General features: G+C 49.9%; 1 protein-coding gene across 13 annotated transcripts in view; it reads left to right on the top strand.

The window, feature by feature from the left end:
- LOC115132300 (guanine nucleotide exchange factor DBS-like) overlaps nucleotides 1–21,765 on the top strand; it is a 77,852-nt gene that overhangs the window by 16,002 nt on the left and 40,085 nt on the right. Inside the window, exon 1 of one of the 13 annotated variants that reach the window (XM_065024385.1) lies at nucleotides 4,327–5,623. The exons of the other annotated variants lie outside the window; for them this stretch is intronic. Coding sequence (XP_064880457.1) covers nucleotides 5,551–5,623 — 73 coding nt within the window. The 5' untranslated portion in view covers nucleotides 4,327–5,550. Of the gene's footprint in view, nucleotides 1–4,326; nucleotides 5,624–21,765 lie in introns of those variants that run through there. 13 annotated transcript variants of the gene reach the window in all.

Here is a 21,765-nt window from a genome sequence, read left to right as displayed (position 1 = left end):
TATAGAGAGGTTGAGAAACTGAGAGACGGAGAAGGATATAGAGATATAGAGAGGTTGAGAAACAGAGAGGCGGAGAAGGATATAGGGATATAGAGAGGTTGAGAAACAGAGAGGCGGAGAAGGATATAGAGATATAGAGAGGTTGAGAAACTGAGAGACGGAGAAGGATATAGAGATATAGAGAGGTTGAGAAACTGAGAGACGGAGAAGGATATAGAGATATAGAGAGGTTGAGAAACAGAGAGGCGGAGAAGGATATAGGGATATAGAGAGGTTGAGAAACAGAGAGGCGGAGAAGGATATAGAGATATAGAGAGGTTGAGAAACAGAGAGACGGAGAAGGATATAGAGATATAGAGAGGTTTAGAAACGGAGAGACGGAGAAGGATATAGAGAGGTTGAGAAACTGAGAGACGGAGAAGGATATAGAGATATAGAGAGGTTGAGAAACAGAGAGACGGAGAAGGATATAGGGATATAGAGAGGTTGAGAAACAGAGAGGCGGAGAAGGATATAGAGATATAGAGAGGTTGAGAAACAGAGAGACGGAGAAGGATATAGAGATATAGAGAGGTTTAGAAACGGAGAGACGGAGAAGGATATAGAGAGGTTGAGAAACTGAGAGACGGAGAAGGATATAGAGATATAGAGAGGTTGAGAAACAGAGAGTGACCAGCCACTCCCTTTGGTAAACAAATACACATACAGTGTCAGAGAAAGGAAATATGAAAGATTGGTTGTTGTTCTCTTGTACTATAAATGATCTCAAAAGCAACATTTAGTTTTTAGGTGTTTTCCTGTCCGATGGTTTGACAGATAAACAAACTAGAGACAAGTCTAATCCTTTATTGACTCAGTGGATGGTCAATTGTCTTATGAGTCCTACATGTCCCAGTGTTCCCGTTCTATAAATTCCCCTGAGATCATGTCAGCTCTCAGGTGGCTGTTATCTTACACCTACACAGATCCCACAAGCCTTAAGTCACACCTCAATGTTGATTTTCCTGGTAAGTTTATGGGGGGAGGGAACATATGGTGTTTGAATAAAGAGATGGGGAAAGCCCGGCATAAACAGTCAATCAGAGCAGTTAGTCTGGTTCCAGTCTCCACCATGCACCCCAGACCCACTGTTTCATCTCAGACCACATGTTTATCGGTTTATCAACCACGACAACGACTTCCTTCAACTGAACAGGCCTGCCAACGGTCAGCACTAATCTCATGTTATCAGTCACATTATAAATTAAACGTTGATATCAACCGCCTAGATCACGTGGCAAACTCATTCCACAGAGGGCCGAGTGACTGCAGGTTTTCACTCCTCCCTTGTACTTGATTGATTGAGTAAGTAGTAAGGAACTCCCCTCACCTGGTTGTCTACGTCTTAGTTGAAAGGGAGAAAAACCTAAACCTGCAGACACCTGGCCCTCTGTGGAATGAGTTTGACACCTGTGGCCTAAGTACTAAGCTCAGTTGTCAACAAGTTCCGCCCAGAATAAAGCTAGTATGTTTGACCCTTGGATTACTTAAATCGACCCTTGGACAGGTCGATTTCCCTCACCCACAGGACCAGCTTCTGTCTCACACATAATGTACACACAAACACACACTTCACAGTTGTCTCAGAGACCGTGGGGACTCCACCCATAACACTAACATCAAGTCATGTTAATAGTACCTGGCTCCAGCTGCTATTAGTCATGTATTTAGTTCCATCAGTCAACAACAAGACAATCCATCCTCTATTGTTCAAATGTACACAAACTATTCAGAAGGAAACTGCATCACACAGGTACAAGTGTTGCACGTAATTCAAACAAGCCGAGAGCATCGTACCAATAGATTAGTCTACATTGTAGACATTGACAGAAGCATCTAGTCCAGGGGTGTCAATGTTTACAATTTACAACATAGCAGGCCAGGCATGGGTCACAACTAAGTTGCCTAACAATCTGTTTCTTGGAAATGAAATGCTGACCGGTCTGTTGTGCACCATGCCCTGTGAATAGACGCCTCATGTGTCCCAAAGCAATCCAGCAGCCACAGGAAACTGTCCCTTTATAAACTACCACTTCCTTTCCTAGAGTCAGCATTCAGTGTCACACAGATCACACACTGTCCCTGTCTACTTCCCATCTTCTGCCCTGGATTTCATATCTGTTATCAGGTCAGTATAGATATATGAGATGAGACGCACCCCTACAGTGGGACCATGTGACAGGAAGGCTGTCAGCCGTCCCATAATACAGTAGAACAGCTGACGGGCTGAATCTCCATATGCTTCCTGGTTCCTGGGTCTTCTCATAATGGGGACAAATACAGTAACGGCAGTCTATTTTCATCGCTACGCCGACAGAGAGACAATGTAAAAGGATTTGGATCAGACACACTTGGGGTGCTTCCCAAGTGGCACCCTATTCCCTTTATAGTGCACTACTTTTGACCCCCTATATAGGGACTAGGGAGCTATTTGGGATGCAAGCTTGTTTACTCCTGAGTCTGTCCCTGTTGACTGACATCAGATGTGTTTGACTAATTACTGTAGGGCCTGGATTGATGTCTTTCGAAAGTAATTGAAGTGATGCATATTGTACGCATATTTATGCGTAGCAATAACTCAGATAACATAACTCAGATAGCATTACCTATGTTATTGGCATGTTTATAATCAAGTTATTACAATGCTGTGTAACATGAGGTAGATAAGTATTGGGGAAGGGACGGGGAAACGATTGAAAGGGAGGGATGGAGTGGCCCTGGGGCAGAGAGACACACGGTAACAGGTCAATGATCCTTTTATATTATCCCATGAAACCACAGTCATTTGTCTGCTGTTGTCTGAGAGCCAGAACCAGCCTGGCGAGAGGTTGCTGGTAATACTCTGTCTCTAGATATATTGGACTGTGGGAGTCTATAGGACACAGACTGGAGAGAGAGATGGGATGAAACCAATTCATTTTTAAACCCCATCGTCCCTCATCTCTAATCTCGCAGTCATTTCAGTTTTTACTTTAAATGAAAAACCTAATGCCACCCTGTCTGAATACTGCCTGGGATTATACAACATCCTGTATATAGAGGGGTCTCCTAATCTGTTCTGTATTCTATATGTGGAAACATGTAGCACTGTCGGATACATGACTTCATCACTAGGTGGCCATCTCATAAAGGACCACAATGACAATATAAATAGAACTAAAGAGGAAGTACATGACTCTGTCCTCTCCACCATGACCAGACAGACGGTTGTCTCCTATGTCTGGATGGATGTCTGGATGGCTGTAGCGTGAGTCGGGGGAGGGGGGTTGATTGTAGAGGTCGACCGATTATGATATTTCAACGCCGATACCGATTATTGGAGTACCAAAAAAAGCTGATACCAATTAATCGGCAGTTTTTTTTATTTTTTATTTTTTTACGTTTTTTTATATATTTATTTGTAATAATGACAATTACAACAATACTGAATGAACACTTTTATTTTAACTTAATATAATACATCAATAAAATCTATTTAGCCTCAAATAAATAATGAAGCATGTTCAATTTGGTTGAAATAATGCAAAAACAAAGTGTTGGAGAAGAAAGTAAAAGTGCAATATGTGCCATGTAAAAAAGCTAACGTTTAAGTTCCTTGCTCAGAACATGAGAACATATGAAAGCTGGTGGTTCCTTTTAACATGAGTCTTCAATATTCCCAGGTAAGACGTTTTAGGTTGTAGTTATTTTAGGAATTATAGGACTATACCATTTACCATTTCTCTCTATACCATTTGTATTTCATATACCTTTGACTATTGGATGTTCTTATAGGCACTTTAGTATTGCCAGTGTAACAGTATAACTTCCGTCCCTATCCTCGCCCCTACCTGGGCTCGAACCAGGAATGCATCGAAAACAGCCACTCTTTTTTCACGAATGCGCATGTTAAATCATCACCCGTTTGGAGAAGTAGACTGTGATTCGATGAGAAATTAACAGGCATCGCATCGATTATATGCAATGCAGGACACACTAGTTAACTACACATGGTTGATGATATTACTAGTTTAACTAGTGATTATGTTAAGATTGATTGTTTTTTATAAGATAAGTTTAATGCTAGCTAGCAACTTACCGTGGCTCCTTGCTGCACTCGCGTAACCGGTAGTCAGCCTGCCACGCAGGCTCCTCGTGGAGTGCGATGTAAGGCAGGTGGTTAGAGCGTTGGACTAGTAATCGGAAGGTTGCAAGATCGAATCCCCGAGCTGACAAGGTACAAATCTGTCATTCTGCCCCTGAACAAGGCAGTTAACCCACCTTTCCTAGGCCGTCATTGAGAATAAGAATGTGTTCTTAACAGACTTGCCTAGTTAAATAAAGATAAAAAATAATAACATTCGGCCACAATCGGTGTCCAAAAATGCCGATTACCGATTGTTATGAAAACTTGAAATCGGCCATCCCGATTAATCGGTCGACCTCTAGTTGATTGCCATGTGTGATGGGATCTGTGTAGTGAGTTGAGGGGATTTCCCACACAAAGCTCAGTCTGTGTGTAACCATCTCAGCTAGAGTCTCGTATTACTTCCTGAGGAGATTAGCCCACTGCTTCACTATCTCACTAGCTGTGACCCATGAGTCATGCACCAAGTCCGTCTGGACTTTTATGTCAAGGAGAGGCTCAGCAGATAGGACCACCGGCAATTAACACTGACCGTAAACGTTCTGCATTTCACATTTTCTAACAGTTTGCCTCATTGACATTAAAAGAATCAAAACTCTGTAGATCTATGGCTAAGTACACACACACATCACACAGACACAGACTCACACACCACAGAGACACACACACCACACAGATACACAAGGGGGGTCAGGAGACAACAGCTGTGTGAGACTAGAGGTAAATGTCAGGGGTCCAGATCACCTGGTGTCTTCTGAGTGTCTAGAACAGAGCTGGTAAAAGGGAAGACTGGGAGAGAAATCCACAAGCCCCTCCCTTCTTTCTCCCTCTCGCCCCTCTTCACACCCCCCTTCCCCCTCCCTTCCTCTGTCTCTCTCTCTCTTTCTCTCTTTCCCCCTCCCTCCCTCCGTCTCTCTCTCTCTCCCCCTCAGTCTCTCTCTCTCTCTTTTCCCCTCCGTCTCGCTCTCTCTCTCTTTCCCCCTCCCTCCCTTCCTCCTCTCTCTCTTTCCACCTCCCTTCCTCCGTCTCTCTTTCTCTCTCCCTCTCTCCGTCTCTCTGTGTCTGTCTATTTCTCTCTCTGAGTCGTTTGTTTACGCTCTTTCAGTACCTGGGAGAGAGGGATCATTGGGAGGTGTAATCTGAAACTGAGCCCAGTCTGGCTGAATGTGTATATGGAGACAGAGGGGAGGGATGGGGGTGCGGGGAGTGTGTGTGTGTGCCGCCCAGTGACGGAGCGGAGCGTTCAGTGAACGGCTGAAGTCTCAGCACTCAGGCTGTGGAGGAATGGATGGCTGCCGCTCACACGACCGCTTATTCTGAGAGTGTGTGTGTGTCTGTTTGGGAGTGTGTGTGTGTGTGTTCTCCCGGGGGAGAGGGGGGACAGGATGGCCCTCAACCCAGTGTCCCTGCTCTGCCATGACATCACCAGAATGTGGCTGCAACTCAACTTGATAACAGGTAAGGTGTGTGTGTGTTTGTGTGGCGGGGGGGGGGGGGGGGGGGGTGTTTGTGACTGACAGTGCATGTGACAGAATACGGTGCGTGTGCAGCTGTGTGTGTGACTGAACGGTATTGTCAGAGAGGTGAGGAAGTTCTACTTCAGTTTAATGCACATTTTTTCCACTTTATTTTAGCTTTGTTGTCATCTAAATTTGTCCCTCCCTCTTGCAAAAATACTCTATTTGCATAAATGGAAACACTGTAGCAGCAGTTAATTGGTACCTGGTTACTAACAATCTTCAACTACCAATGACTGTGTTTGTTGCCCTGTGCCAAGTAGTCAGGACTAGATTCTAGTAAATGTTCAACAAGAGAATTCAAATGAAAACATTGAATCTGTGCCACGTTGTCATGCCAACATTTTCACTTCATTGACTATCCATTTATTTGAGAAAACTAGCAGTTTGTTTTGTTGTTGTATTTTTCTTTGGTTTGAATTGATTCCAAAAGTATTTCAAATCCTTTCCAGGAGCTTAAGGAAGCGTTTTTTCTCAGTATATTCTGCCTTGTCATGAGTTAACATGTTGTCTTAAACACGTGAGTTATAAAAACAAAGAGAGTCGCACACTCTGTCATTTATCAGGTAAAAAAAAATATGTTTCGCGCTGAACTGTGCCTTCAGGGCTTCTCACACCCTCAAGAAGGCACAGTGATGCCAAAACGTTGGTGTTTTTTGACCCAATAAATGACTGTGAAGTTATATATATATATATATATATGGAGTGTGCGACTCCCTTTGTTTCTATAGCTTCCAGTTTATTCACCGTTAGTCAGCACCTCTACATCATTTTCTCTGGGTGTGCACCAGCTCATGCTTTTTATTAAACACCTGAGTTGACATTGATCAATACGGTGAACCCACTTCCATCTCCTGAACTATTAAGTACCAAGAGAGGTTTTACAGTACGAGTAAAAACACATCCTTGGAATCTTCTTTGGAATGTCTCTCCTTTGTCAAACCAAGGGAAAGTTTGACTAGAGGTGTCCTAAAAGAGATGTTCTGTTTCCTTGGAATATCTTTGTGTGTGTGTGTGTGTGTGTGTGTGTGTGTGTGTGTGTGTGTGTGTGTGTGTGTGTGTGTGTGTGTGTGTGTGTGGTAGTAGCGTGGGACAGTGGAGAGGGTGATGAACAGTGGTGTGTTGTCTGTCTCTTACTTCCATTCAGTAACAGAGATATGCTTGTCAACACACAGACTGGTCTGCTGGCCAAGCGGAAAGACATTGTGCCACATTTCCTCCAGTCTCTCAGGGCCCACAGACACAGGTTTACACTAATGACCAAAAGTGTGTGGACGCCTGCTCGTCAAACATCTCATTCCAAAATCATGTGCATTAATATGGAGTTGGTCTCCCCTTTGCTGCTATAACAGCCTCCACTCTTCTGGGAAGGCTTTCCACTAGATTTTGGAACATTGATGTGGGGACATGCATTAGGTCGGGCAGTGATGTTGGGCGATTAGGCCTGGCTGACAGTAGGTGTTCCAATTAATTCCAAAGGTATTCGATGGGGTTGAGGTCAGGGCTCTGTGCAGGCCAGTCAAGTTCTTCCACACCGATCTCAACAAACCATTTCTGTATGGACCTCATTTTGTGCACGGGGGCATTGTCATGCTGAAACAGGAAAGGGCCTTCTCCAAACTGTTGCCACAAAGTTGGAACCACAGAATCATCTAGAATGTCATTGTAGGCTGTTGCGTTAAGATTTCCCTTCACTAGAGCTAAGGGGCCAAGCCCAAACAGTTAAAAACAGCCCCAGACCATTATTTATCCTCCACCAAACCCAGATTAGTCCGTCTGACTGCCAGTTGGTGAAGCGTGATTCGTCACTACAGAGAACGCGTTTCCACTGCTCCAGAGTCCAATGGCAGCTTTACACCACTCCAGCTGACGCTTAGTATTGCACATCATGATCTTAGGCTTGTGTGCGGTTGCTCGGCCATGGAAACCCATTTCATGAAACTCCAGACGAACCGTTCTTGTGCGGACGTTGCTTCCAGAGACAGTTTGGAGCTCTGTAGTGAGTGTTGCAACCGTGGACAGACGATTATTACACACATCAGCACTCAGCGGTCCCGTTCTGTGAACTTGTGTGGCCTTCAACTTCACAATAACAGCACTTACACTTGACCCGGGGCAGCTCTCGCAGGGCAGAATTTTGACGAACTGACTTGTTGGAAAGGTGGCATCCTATGAAGGTGCCAAGGTTGAAAGTCACTGAGTTCTTCAGTAAGGCCATATTACTGCCAATGTTTGTCTATGAAAATTCCATGGCTGTGTGCCAAATTGTATACACCAGTCAGCAATGGGTGTGGCTGAAATAGCCCGAATCCAGTCATTTGAAGGGGTGTCCACATACTGCTGTGTATAAAAAGTGTAGCTTGCAGTGTAGCAGACTAGCCAACATGTTGGCACCTGACGCTCCATGGAGAAAACAGGATTCGACAAAGACTGAACAGTAGCCACATAATGCAGCTCATCATGTAGAAATATTACAGATTTAACCCAGAGATGTATGGGCTGGGCAGAGGGCACCCACACACACAGTGAGCACGCATGGCAACAGGGCAACGGTGGCCGATTGACCCAGTTGTTACTGTCGTGTGTGTTGTTATCCCCATGGCAGATGGGGACCTGGTAACCCAGACTGTAATACCATAATAGAACTGGGTTCCCCCCCACATACACAATGATACGCCCACACACACACACACACACGCACGCACGCGCGCGCGCGCGTGCGTGCGTGCGTGCGTGTGTGGGCGTATCATTGTGTATGTGGGGGGGAACCCAGTTCTATTACACACACAGCTGTGGAACGGCTGTTCATCCCTTACTTGTCCTCTCACTCACACACACAGCTGCCCTTCTTCTTGCCACACCACCATCAACAGTTGGCTCCATCACCAGCTCATACCCACACAGCATGGTGCTCCACACAGCATGGCGCTCCACGTCATACCCACACAGCATGGCGCTCCACACAGCATGGCGCTCCACGTCATACCCACACAGCATGGTGCTCCACACAGCATGGCGCTCCACGTCATACCCACACAGCATGGCGCTCCACACAGCATGGCGCTCCACGTCATACCCACACAGCATGGCGCTCCACGTCATACCCACACAGCATGGTGCTCCACACAGCATGGCGCTCCACACAGCATGGCGCTCCACGTCATACCCACACAGCATGGCACTCCACGTCATACCCACACAGCATGGCGCTCCACGTCATACCCACACAGCATGGTGCTCCACACAGCATGGCGCTCCACACAGCATGGCGCTCCACGTCATACCCACACAGCATGGCACTCCACACAGCATGGCGCTCCACACAGCATGGCGCTCCACGTCATACCCACACAGCATGGCGCTCCACACAGCATGGCGCTCCACGTCATACCCACACAGCATGGCGCTCCACGTCATACCCACACAGCATGGCGCTCCACACAGCATGGCGCTCCACGTCATACCCACACAGCATGGCGCTCCACACAGCATGGCGCTCCACACAGCATGGTGCGCCACGCCACACACACACACACACACACATACTTCCACATCCCCAATACAATATGTTGCCTTTCAGTCCACATACCAAGACTGCCCTGCCCACCCTGCCCATACACCACATACCACAACAACACATGAAGTTACTGCATGGACCAGCGAACCGAGGGGTTAGCTGTAGGGCTTAAATAAAGGGGAGGGGAAGGGAGGGGTTAGGGTCTAGGGGTTAATGTCAGACTGGGTGATTATACTGTATTTTTCAAGGGGCGACATCAAGGCCTGTACCACCTGTGATAGTGACTTTGTCCTTCAGACCAGACGTGTAAAGGCAAGGAGGTCTTTCCAGGCTGCTAACATGTGTTTTACCACCGGCTGCTTGTGGGAACATGATGACTGAACAAAGAGAGATTCATGGGACAGGAGAGGGTGTAGCACTCTGTGTAGCACAGAGGCATGGTAACTACCATGTTGGTGCATGTGTGTAACTGGTGGTGAACCTTTGTGTCAGTGGGGTCACACGATCATGTGAAAGGAATGTCATGACTGGAGTGAAAATGCATTGTAAACTATTCAACAAAAACTGTTGGTCGGATCTTTTGTTTTAGCTCTGATAGCATTCGATAAAACGCATAGAAGGAACATGGAGAGAGAGGCCTCTGTAGAATCTCCTTTACTGGAAAGGGCTGTGTAGTTGTCTTCCCAGTCTCCACAGCTCAACCAGAGCCATGTCTCCACATTAACAATGTAGGCATTAGTAATAGAACCCTGGCCTCCTTTCAATGGAGTATCTCCCTCATCCTTTTCCCCTTTCCTCTCCCTCCTCTTTTTCCCCTTTCCTCTCCCTCCTCCTTTTCCCCTTTCCTCTCCCTCCTCCTTTTCCCCTTTCCTCTCCCTCCTCCTTTTCCCCTTTCCTCTCTCTCCTCCTTTTCCCCTTTCCTCTCCCTCCTCCTTTTCCCCTTTCCTCTCTCTCCTCCTTTTCCCCTTTCCTCTCCCTCCTCCTTTTCCCCTTTCCTCTCCCTCCTCCTTTTCCCCTTTCCTCTCCCTCCTCCTTTTCCCCCTTTCCTCTCCCTCCTCCTTTTCCCCCTTTCTCTCCCTCCTCCTTTTCTCCCTTTCCTCTCCCTCCTCCTTTTCCCCTTTCCTCTCTCTCCTCCTTTTCCCCTTGCCTCTCCCTCCTCCTTTTCCCCTTTCCTCTCCCTCCTCCTTTTCCCCTTTCCTCTCCTCTCCCTCCTCCTTTTCCCCTTTCCTCTCCCTCCTCCTTTTCCCCCTTTCCTCTCCCTCCTCCCTTTTCCCCTTTCCTCCCCCTCCTCCTTTTTCCCCTTTCCTCTCCGTCCTCCTTTTCCCCTTTCCTCTCCCTCCTCCTTTCCCCCTTTCCTCTCCCTCCTCCTTTTTTCCCTTTTCTCTCCCGCCTCCTCTTCCACATTTCTCCCCCTTTTCTCTGAGCTATCATCCATCCAGATCTAAGCTGTAACTTGTTAGGTTATACAATAGTTAACTGACAAGAAGGAATATGACAAGATATAAAACCTTACATGATAGAAATGTGTTGCATAGAGTATAAATGATTCTGTCTAATTTCAGGTCAGCTCTATCCTCACATTGTAAACCTTGACCTTCACTGATTAAGCCCCTGACCTGATTGTGAATGAGTGTAGAGGTGGCGGGTGGGTGGGGGGGGGGGGGGGGGGCAGCATTCTTGGCCCCCATCAACCTCAAAACGTGGGGCCTGTGTTGGCCTGGTTGGGAGGAAGTTGGGGGTGTTGTGTGGTTTTGTGCTGCTTAAGAGTTCCCTGGCTGGGACAGGCCTGTTTTGGTGGCTTTTCTCCGGGTCACAGTTGGAGCGTTCACAGACCACAGTGACGAGACTGAACACATCTCTACACATCATATACAATGCACTCAGTGAGGAGGGTAGGGCCCTTAGTTCTCAATGGAACTGAATGGGTTAGAGACGTTCCTTACCTCTAATACCAGGAAGAAAGAGGGGAAAACACAGAGCGAGAAGTACTACAAGGTCTATTTTTAGAAGACATGTTTGTATAAACTTAAGTTAGATGTATTGGAGACTTAGAAATATATACTCACACACATCCTTCGCTCTGTGGCAGCTTCTCTCTGGGGGCGCGTGTGTGTAATAGAGAGAGTGAGTTTCTGGGTTTGGGCCAAAGTGTTATCCTAACCATGCTATTAAACTAACTCTGTTAGACTGAGCTGTTTCCTACCACCCAGAGCTGTTAGACTGAGCTGTAACCTACCACCTAGGGCTGTTAGACTGAGCTGTTACCTACCACCCAGGGCTGTAAGACTGAGCTGTCACCTACCCCCCAGGGCTGTAAGACTGAGCTGTTACCTACCACCTAGGGCTGCTATACTGAGCTGTTACCTATCACCCAGGGCTGTTAGACTGAGCTGTTACCTACCACCCAGGGCTGTTAGACTGAGCTGTTACCTACCACCCAGGGCTGTAAGACTGAGCTGTTACCTACCACCCAGGGCTTTAAGACTGAGCTGTTACCTACCACCCAGGGCTGTTAGACTGAGCTGTTACCTACCACCCAGGGCTGTAAGACTGAGCTGTTACCTACCCACCCAGGGCTGTTAGACTGAGCTGTTACCTACCACCCAGGGCTGTAAGACTGAGCTGTTACCTACCACCTAGGGCTGCTAGACTGAGCTGTTACCTACCACCCAGGGCTGTTAGACTGAGCTGTTACCTACCACCCAGGGCTGTTAGACTGAGCTGTTACCTACCACCCAGGGCTGTTAGACTGAGCTGTTACCTACCACCCAGGGCTGTAAGACTGAGCTGTTACCTACCACCTAGGGCTGCTAGACTGAGCTGTTACCTACCACCCAGGGCTGTTAGACTGAGCTGTTACCTACCACCCAGGGCTGTAAAGACTGAGCTGTTACCTACCACCCAGGGCTGTAAGACTGAGCTGTTACCTACCACCCAGGGCTATAAGACTGAGCTGTTACCTACCACACAGGGCTGTAGTAAGACTGAGCTGTTACCTACCACCCAGGGCTGTTAGACTGAGCTGTTACCTACCACCCAGGGATGTTAGACTGAGCTGTTACCTACCACCCAGGGCTGTTAGACTGAGCTGTTACCTACCACCCAGGGCTGTTAGACTGAGCTGTTACCTACCACCCAGGGCTGTAGTAAGACTGAGCTGTTACCTACCACCCAGGGCTGTTAGACTGAGCTGTTACCTACCACCCAGGGCTGTTAGACTGAGCTGTTACCTACCACCCAGGGCTGTTAGACTGAGCTGTTACCTACCACCCAGGGCTGTAGTAAGACTGAGCTGTTACCTATCACCCAGGGCTGTTAGACTGAGCTGTTACCTACCACCCAGGGCTGTAGTAAGACTGAGCTGTTACCTACCACCCAGGGCTGTAGTAAGACTGAGCTGTTACCTACCACCCAGGGCTTTAAGACTGAGCTGTTACCTACCACCCAGGGCTGTTAGACTGAGCTGTTACCTACCACCCAGGACTTTAAGACTGAGCTGTTACCTACCACCCAGGGCTGTTAGACTGAGCTGTTACCTACCACCCAGGGCTGTTAGACTGAGCTGTTACCTACCACCCAGGGCTGTTAGACTGAGCTGTTACCTACCACCCAGGGCTGTTAGACTGAGCTGTTACCTACCACCCAGGGCTGTTAGACTGAGCTGTTACCTACCACCCAGGGCTGTAGTAAGACTGAGCTGTTACCTACCACCCAGGGCTGTAAGACTGAGCTGTTACCTACCACCCAGGGCTGTAAGACTGAGCTGTTACCTACCACCCAGGGCTGTTAGACTGAGCTGTTACCTATCACCCAGGGCTGTAAGACTGAGCTGTTACCTACCACCCAGGGCTGTAGTAAGACTGAGCTGTTACCTACCACCCAGGGCTGTAGTAAGACTGAGCTGTTACCTACCACCCAGGGCTTTAAGACTGAGCTGTTACCTACCACCCAGGGCTGTTAGACTGAGCTGTTACCTACCACCCAGGACTTTAAGACTGAGCTGTTACCTACCACCCAGGGCTGTTAGACTGAGCTGTTACCTACCACCCAGGGCTGTAAGACTGAGCTGTTACCTACCACCCAGGGCTGTAAGACTGAGCTGTTACCTACCACCCAGGGCTGTTAGACTGAGCTGTTACCTACCACCCAGGGCTGTTAGACTGAGCTGTTACCTACCACCCAGGGCTTTAAGACTGAGCTGTTACCTACCACCCAGGGCTGTAAGACTGAGCTGTTACCTACCACCCATGGCTGTAAGACTGAGCTGTTACCTACCACCTAGGGCTGCTATACTGAGCTGTTACCTACCACCCAGGGCTGTTAGACTGAGCTGTTACCTACCACCCAGGGCTGTTAGACTGAGCTGTTACCTACCACCCAGGGCTGTAAGACTGAGCTGTTACCTACCACCCAGGGCTGTAAGACTGAGCTGTTACCTACCACCCAGGGCTGTTAGACTGAGCTGTTACCTACCACCCAGGGCTGTAAGACTGAGCTGTTACCTACCACCCAGGGCTGTAAGACTGAGCTGTTACCTACCACCCAGGGCTGTTAGACTGAGCTGTTACCTACCACCCAGGGCTGTAAGACTGAGCTGTTACCTACCACCTAGGGCTGCTAGACTGAGCTGTTACCTACCACCCAGGGCTGTTAGACTGAGCTGTTACCTACCACCCAGGGCTGTATTAAGACTGAGCTGTTACCTACCACCAAGGGTTGTTAGACTGAGCTGTTACCTACCACCTAGGGCTGTTAGACTGAGCTGTTACCTACCACCCAGGGCTGTAAGACTGAGCTGTCACCTACCCCCCAGGGCTGTAAGACTGAGCTGTTACCTACCACCTAGGGCTGCTATACTGAGCTGTTACCTACCACCCAGGGCTGTTAGACTGAGCTGTTACCTACCACCCAGGGCTGTAAGACTGAGCTGTTACCTACCACCCAGGGCTGTAAGACTGAGCTGTTACCTACCACCCAGGGCTGTTAGACTGAGCTGTTACCTACCACCCAGGGCTGTAAGACTGAGCTGTTACCTACCAACCAGGGCTGTAAGACTGAGCTGTTACCTACCACCCAGGGCTGTTAGACTGAGCTGTTACCTACCACCCAGGGCTGTTAGACTGAGCTGTTACCTACCACCCAGGGCTTTAAGACTGAGCTGTTACCTACCACCCAGGGCTGTAAGACTGAGCTGTTACCTACCACCCAGGGCTGTTAGACTGAGCTGTTACCTACCACCCAGGGCTGTAAGACTGAGCTGTTACCTACCACCTAGGGCTGCTAGACTGAGCTGTTACCTACCACCCAGGGCTGTTAGACTGAGCTGTTACCTACCACCCAGGGCTGTTAGACTGAGCTGTTACCTACCACCCAGGGCTGTTAGACTGAGCTGTTACCTACCACCCAGGACTTTAAGACTGAGCTGTTACCTACCACCCAGGGCTGTTAGACTGAGCTGTTACCTACCACCCAGGGCTGTAAGACTGAGCTGTTACCTACCACCCAGGGCTGTTAGACTGAGCTGTTACCTACCACCCAGGGCTGTTAGACTGAGCTGTTACCTACCACCCAGGGCTGTTAGACTGAGCTGTTACCTACCACCCAGGGCTGTAGTAAGACTGAGCTGTTACCTACCACCCAGGGCTGTTAGACTGAGCTGTTACCTACCACCCAGGGCTGTTAGACTGAGCTGTTACCTACCACCCAGGGCTGTTAGACTGAGCTGTTACCTACCACCCAGGGCTGTAGTAAGACTGAGCTGTTACCTACCACCCAGGGCTGTAGTAAGACTGAGCTGTTACCTACCACCCAGGGCTGTAGTAAGACTGAGCTGTTACCTACCACCCAGGGCTTTAAGACTGAGCTGTTACCTACCACCCAGGGCTGTTAGACTGAGCTGTTACCTACCACCCAGGACTTTAAGACTGAGCTGTTACCTACCACCCAGGGCTGTTAGACTGAGCTGTTACCTACCACCCAGGGCTGTAAGACTGAGCTGTTACCTACCACCCAGGGCTGTTAGACTGAGCTGTTACCTACCACCCAGGGCTGTTAGACTGAGCTGTTACCTACCACCCAGGGCTGTAAGACTGAGCTGTTACCTACCACCCATGGCTGTAAGACTGAGCTGTTACCTACCACCCAGGGCTGTTAGACTGAGCTGTTAACTACCACCCAGGGCTGTAAGACTGAGCTGTTACCTACCACCCAGGGCTGTTAGACTGAGCTGTTACCTACCACCCAGGGCTGTAAGACTGAGCTGTTACCTACCACCTAGGGCTGCTAGACTGAGCTGTTACCTACCACCCAGGGCTGTTAGACTGAGCTGTTACCTACCACCCAGGGCTGTATTAAGACTGAGCTGTTACCTACCACCAAGGGTTGTTAGACTGAGCTGTTACCTACCACCTAGGGCTGTTAGACTGAGCTGTTACCTACCACCCAGGGCTGTAAGACTGAGCTGTCACCTACCCCCCAGGGCTGTAAGACTGAGCTGTTACCTACCACCTAGGGCTGCTATACTGAGCTGTTACCTACCACCCAGGGCTGTTAGACTGAGCTGTTACCTACCACCCAGGGCTGTTAGACTGAGCTGTTACCTACCACCCAGGGCTGTAAGACTGAGCTGTTACCTACCACCCAGGGCTGTAAGACTGAGCTGTTACCTACCACCCAGGGCTGTTAGACTGAGCTGTTACCTACCACCCAGGGCTGTAAGACTGAGCTGTTACCTACCACCTAGGGCTGCTAGACTGAGCTGTTACCTACCACCCAGGGCTGTTAGACTGAGCTGTTACCTACCACCCAGGGCTGTATTAAGACTGAGCTGTTACCTACCACCAAGGGTTGTTAGACTGAGCTGTTACCTACCACCTAGGGCTGTTAGACTGAGCTGTTACCTACCACCCAGGGCTGTAAGACTGAGCTGTCACCTACCCCCCAGGGCTGTAAGACTGAGCTGTTACCTACCACCTAGGGCTGCTATACTGAGCTGTTACCTACCACCCAGGGCTGTTAGACTGAGCTGTTACCTACCACCCAGGGCTGTAAGACTGAGCTGTTACCTACCACCCAGGGCTGTAAGACTGAGCTGTTACCTACCACCCAGGGCTGTTAGACTGAGCTGTTACCTACCACCCAGGGCTGTAAGACTGAGCTGTTACCTACCACCCAGGGCTGTAAGACTGAGCTGTTACCTACCACCCAGGGCTGTTAGACTGAGCTGTTACCTACCACCCAGGGCTGTTAGACTGAGCTGTTACCTACCACCCAGGGCTTTAAGACTGAGCTGTTACCTACCACCCAGGGCTGTAAGACTGAGCTGTTACCTACCACCCAGGGCTGTTAGACTGAGCTGTTACCTACCACCCAGGGCTGTAAGACTGAGCTGTTACCTACCACCTAGGGCTGCTAGACTGAGCTGTTACCTACCACCCAGGGCTGTTAGACTGAGCTGTTACCTACCACCCAGGGCTGTTAGACTGAGCTGTTACCTACCACCCAGGGCTGTTAGACTGAGCTGTTACCTACCACCCAGGGCTGTAAGACTGAGCTGTTACCTACCACCTAGGGCTGCTAGACTGAGCTGTTACCTACCACCCAGGGCTGCTAGACTGAGCTGTTACCTACCACCCAGGGCTGTTAGACTGAGCTGTTACCTACCACCCAGGGCTGTTAGACTGAGCTGTTACCTACCACCCAGGGCTGTAAGACTGAGCTGTTACCTACCACCTAGGGCTGCTAGACTGAGCTGTTACCTACCACCCAGGGCTGTTAGACTGAGCTGTTACCTACCACCCAGGGCTGTAAAGACTGAGCTGTTACCTACCACCCAGGGCTGTAAGACTGAGCTGTTACCTACCACCCAGGGCTATAAGACTGAGCTGTTACCTACCACACAGGGCTGTAGTAAGACTGAGCTGTTACCTACCACCCAGGGCTGTTAGACTGAGCTGTTACCTACCACCCAGGGATGTTAGACTGAGCTGTTACCTACCACCCAGGGCTGTTAGACTGAGCTGTTACCTACCACCCAGGGCTGTAGTAAGACTGAGCTGTTACCTACCACCCAGGGCTGTAGTAAGACTGAGCTGTTACCTACCACCCAGGGCTGTAGTAAGACTGAGCTGTTACCTACCACCCAGGGCTGTTAGACTGAGCTGTTACCTACCACCCAGGGCTGTTAGACTGAGCTGTTACCTACCACCCAGGGCTGTTAGACTGAGCTGTTACCTACCACCCAGGGCTGTAGTAAGACTGAGCTGTTACCTACCACCCAGGGCTGTAAGACTGAGCTGTTACCTACCACCCAGGGCTGTAAGACTGAGCTGTTACCTACCACCCAGGGCTGTTAGACTGAGCTGTTACCTACCACCCAGGGCTGTAAGACTGAGCTGTTACCTACCACCCAGGGCTGTAAGACTGAGCTGTTACCTATCACCCAGGGCTGTTAGACTGAGCTGTTACCTACCACCCAGGGCTGTAAGACTGAGCTGTTACCTACCACCCAGGGCTGTAAGACTGAGCTGTTACCTATCACCCAGGGCTGTTAGACTGAGCTGTTACCTACCACCCAGGGCTGTAGTAAGACTGAGCTGTTACCTACCACCCAGGGCTGTTAGACTGAGCTGTTACCTACCACCCAGGACTTTAAGACTGAGCTGTTACCTACCACCCAGGGCTGTTAGACTGAGCTGTTACCTACCACCCAGGGCTGTAAGACTGAGCTGTTACCTACCACCCAGGGCTGTAAGACTGAGCTGTTACCTACCACCCAGGGCTGTTAGACTGAGCTGTTACCTACCACCCAGGGCTGTTAGACTGAGCTGTTACCTACCACCCAGGGCTATAAGACTGAGCTGTTACCTACCACACAGGGCTGTAGTAAGACTGAGCTGTTACCTACCACCCAGGGCTGTTAGACTGAGCTGTCACCTACCACCCAGGGATGTTAGACTGAGCTGTTACCTACCACCCAGGGCTGTTAGACTGAGCTGTTACCTACCACCCAGGGCTGTAGTAAGACTGAGCTGTTACCTACCACCCAGGGCTGTAGTAAGACTGAGCTGTTACCTACCACCCAGGGCTGTTAGACTGAGCTGTTACCTACCACCCAGGGCTGTTAGACTGAGCTGTTACCTACCACCCAGGGCTGTTAGACTGAGCTGTTACCTACCACCCAGGGCTGTAGTAAGACTGAGCTGTTACCTACCACCCAGGGCTGTAAGACTGAGCTGTTACCTACCACCCAGGGCTGTAAGACTGAGCTGTTACCTACCACCCAGGGCTGTTAGACTGAGCTGTTACCTACCACCCAGGGCTGTAAGACTGAGCTGTTACCTACCACCCAGGGCTGTAAGACTGAGCTGTTACCTATCACCCAGGGCTGTTAGACTGAGCTGTTACCTACCACCCAGGGCTGTAAGACTGAGCTGTTACCTACCACCCAGGGCTGTAAGACTGAGCTGTTACCTATCACCCAGGGCTGTTAGACTGAGCTGTTACCTACCACCCAGGGCTGTAGTAAGACTGAGCTGTTACCTACCACCCAGGGCTGTTAGACTGAGCTGTTACCTACCACCCAGGACTTTAAGACTGAGCTGTTACCTACCACCCAGGGCTGTTAGACTGAGCTGTTACCTACCACCCAGGGCTGTAAGACTGAGCTGTTACCTACCACCCAGGGCTGTTAGACTGAGCTGTTACCTACCACCCAGGGCTGTTAGACTGAGCTGTTACCTACCACCCAGGGCTGTAGTAAGACTGAGCTGTTACCTACCACCCAGGGCTGTTAGACTGAGCTGTTACCTACCACCAAGGGCTGTTAGACTGAGCTGTTACCTACCACCCAGGGCTGTTAGACTGAGCTGTTACCTACCACCCAGGGCTGTAGTAAGACTGAGCTGTTACCTATCACCCAGGGCTGTTAGACTGAGCTGTTACCTACCACCCAGGGCTGTAGTAAGACTGAGCTGTTACCTACCACCCAGGGCTGTAGTAAGACTGAGCTGTTACCTACCACCAGGGCTTTAAGACTGAGCTGTTACCTACCACCCAGGGCTGTTAGACTGAGCTGTTACCTACCACCCAGGGCTGTTAGACTGAGCTGTTACCTACCACCCAGGGCTGTTAGACTGAGCTGTTACCTACCACCCAGGGCTGTTAGACTGAGCTGTTACCTACCACCCAGGGCTGTTAGACTGAGCTGTTACCTACCACCCAGGGCTGTTAGACTGAGCTGTTACCTACCACCCAGGGCTGTAGTAAGACTGAGCTGTTACCTACCACCCAGGGCTGTAAGACTGAGCTGTTACCTACCACCCAGGGCTGTAAGACTGAGCTGTTACCTACCACCCAGGGCTGTTAGACTGAGCTGTTACCTATCACCCAGGGCTGTAAGACTGAGCTGTTACCTACCACCCAGGGCTGTAGTAAGACTGAGCTGTTACCTACCACCCAGGGCTGTAGTAAGACTGAGCTGTTACCTACCACCCAGGGCTTTAAGACTGAGCTGTTACCTACCACCCAGGGCTGTTAGACTGAGCTGTTACCTACCACCCAGGACTTTAAGACTGAGCTGTTACCTACCACCCAGGGCTGTTAGACTGAGCTGTTACCTACCACCCAGGGCTGTAAGACTGAGCTGTTACCTACCACCCAGGGCTGTAAGACTGAGCTGTTACCTACCACCCAGGGCTGTTAGACTGAGCTGTTACCTACCACCCAGGGCTGTTAGACTGAGCTGTTACCTACCACCCAGGGCTTTAAGACTGAGCTGTTACCTACCACCCAGGGCTGTTAGACTGAGCTGTTACCTACCACCCAGGGCTGTAAGACTGAGCTGTTACCTACCACCCATGGCTGTAAGACTGAGCTGTTACCTACCACCCAGGGCTGTTAGACTGAGCTGTTAACTACCACCCAGGGCTGTAAGACTGAGCTGTTACCTACCACCCAGGGCTGTTAGACTGAGCTGTTACCTACCACCCAGGGCTGTAAGACTGAGCTGTTACCTACCACCTAGGGCTGCTAGACTGAGCTGTTACCTACCACCCAGGGCTGTTAGACTGAGCTGTTACCTACCACCCAGGGCTGTATTAAGACTGAGCTGTTACCTACCACCAAGGGTTGTTAGACTGAGCTGTTACCTACCACCCAGGGCTGTAAGACTGAGCTGTTACCTACCACCCAGGGCTGTAAGACTGAGCTGTTACCTACCACCCAGGGCTGTTAGACTGAGCTGTTACCTACCACCCAGGGCTGTTAGACTGAGCTGTTACCTACCACCCAGGGCTTTAAGACTGAGCTGTTACCTACCACCTAGGGCTGCTAGACTGAGCTGTTACCTACCACCCAGGGCTGTTAGACTGAGCTGTTACCTACCACCCAGGGCTGTATTAAGACTGAGCTGTTACCTACCACCAAGGGTTGTTAGACTGAGCTGTTACCTACCACCTAGGGCTGTTAGACTGAGCTGTTACCTACCACCCAGGGCTGTAAGACTGAGCTGTCACCTACCCCCCAGGGCTGTAAGACTGAGCTGTTACCTACCACCTAGGGCTGCTATACTGAGCTGTTACCTACCACCCAGGGCTGTTAGACTGAGCTGTTACCTACCACCCAGGGCTGTTAGACTGAGCTGTTACCTACCACCCAGGGCTGTAAGACTGAGCTGTTACCTACCACCCAGGGCTGTAAGACTGAGCTGTTACCTACCACCCAGGGCTGTTAGACTGAGCTGTTACCTACCACCCAGGGCTGTAAGACTGAGCTGTTACCTACCACCCAGGGCTGTAAGACTGAGCTGTTACCTACCACCCAGGGCTGTTAGACTGAGCTGTTACCTACCACCCAGGGCTGTAAGACTGAGCTGTTACCTACCACCTAGGGCTGCTAGACTGAGCTGTTACCTACCACCCAGGGCTGTAAGACTGAGCTGTCACCTACCCCCCAGGGCTGTAAGACTGAGCTGTTACCTACCACCTAGGGCTGCTATACTGAGCTGTTACCTACCACCCAGGGCTGTTAGACTGAGCTGTTACCTACCACCCAGGGCTGTAAGACTGAGCTGTTACCTACCACCCAGGGCTGTAAGACTGAGCTGTTACCTACCACCCAGGGCTGTTAGACTGAGCTGTTACCTACCACCCAGGGCTGTAAGACTGAGCTGTTACCTACCACCCAGGGCTGTAAGACTGAGCTGTTACCTACCACCCAGGGCTGTTAGACTGAGCTGTTACCTACCACCCAGGGCTGTTAGACTGAGCTGTTACCTACCACCCAGGGCTTTAAGACTGAGCTGTTACCTACCACCCAGGGCTGTTAGACTGAGCTGTTACCTACCACCCAGGGCTGTAAGACTGAGCTGTTACCTACCACCCAGGGCTGTTAGACTGAGCTGTTACCTACCACCCAGGGCTGTAAGACTGAGCTGTTACCTACCACCTAGGGCTGCTAGACTGAGCTGTTACCTACCACCCAGGGCTGTTAGACTGAGCTGTTACCTACCACCCAGGGCTGTTAGACTGAGCTGTTACCTACCACCCAGGGCTGTTAGACTGAGCTGT

The sequence above is a fragment of the Oncorhynchus nerka genome, linkage group LG2 (genome assembly GCF_034236695.1).
Source record: "Oncorhynchus nerka isolate Pitt River linkage group LG2, Oner_Uvic_2.0, whole genome shotgun sequence".
NCBI classification, from domain to species: Eukaryota; Metazoa; Chordata; class Actinopteri; order Salmoniformes; family Salmonidae; genus Oncorhynchus; species Oncorhynchus nerka.
The sequence above is the reverse complement of the archived record's forward strand: the minus strand, read 5'-3'. Positions and strand labels throughout refer to the sequence as shown.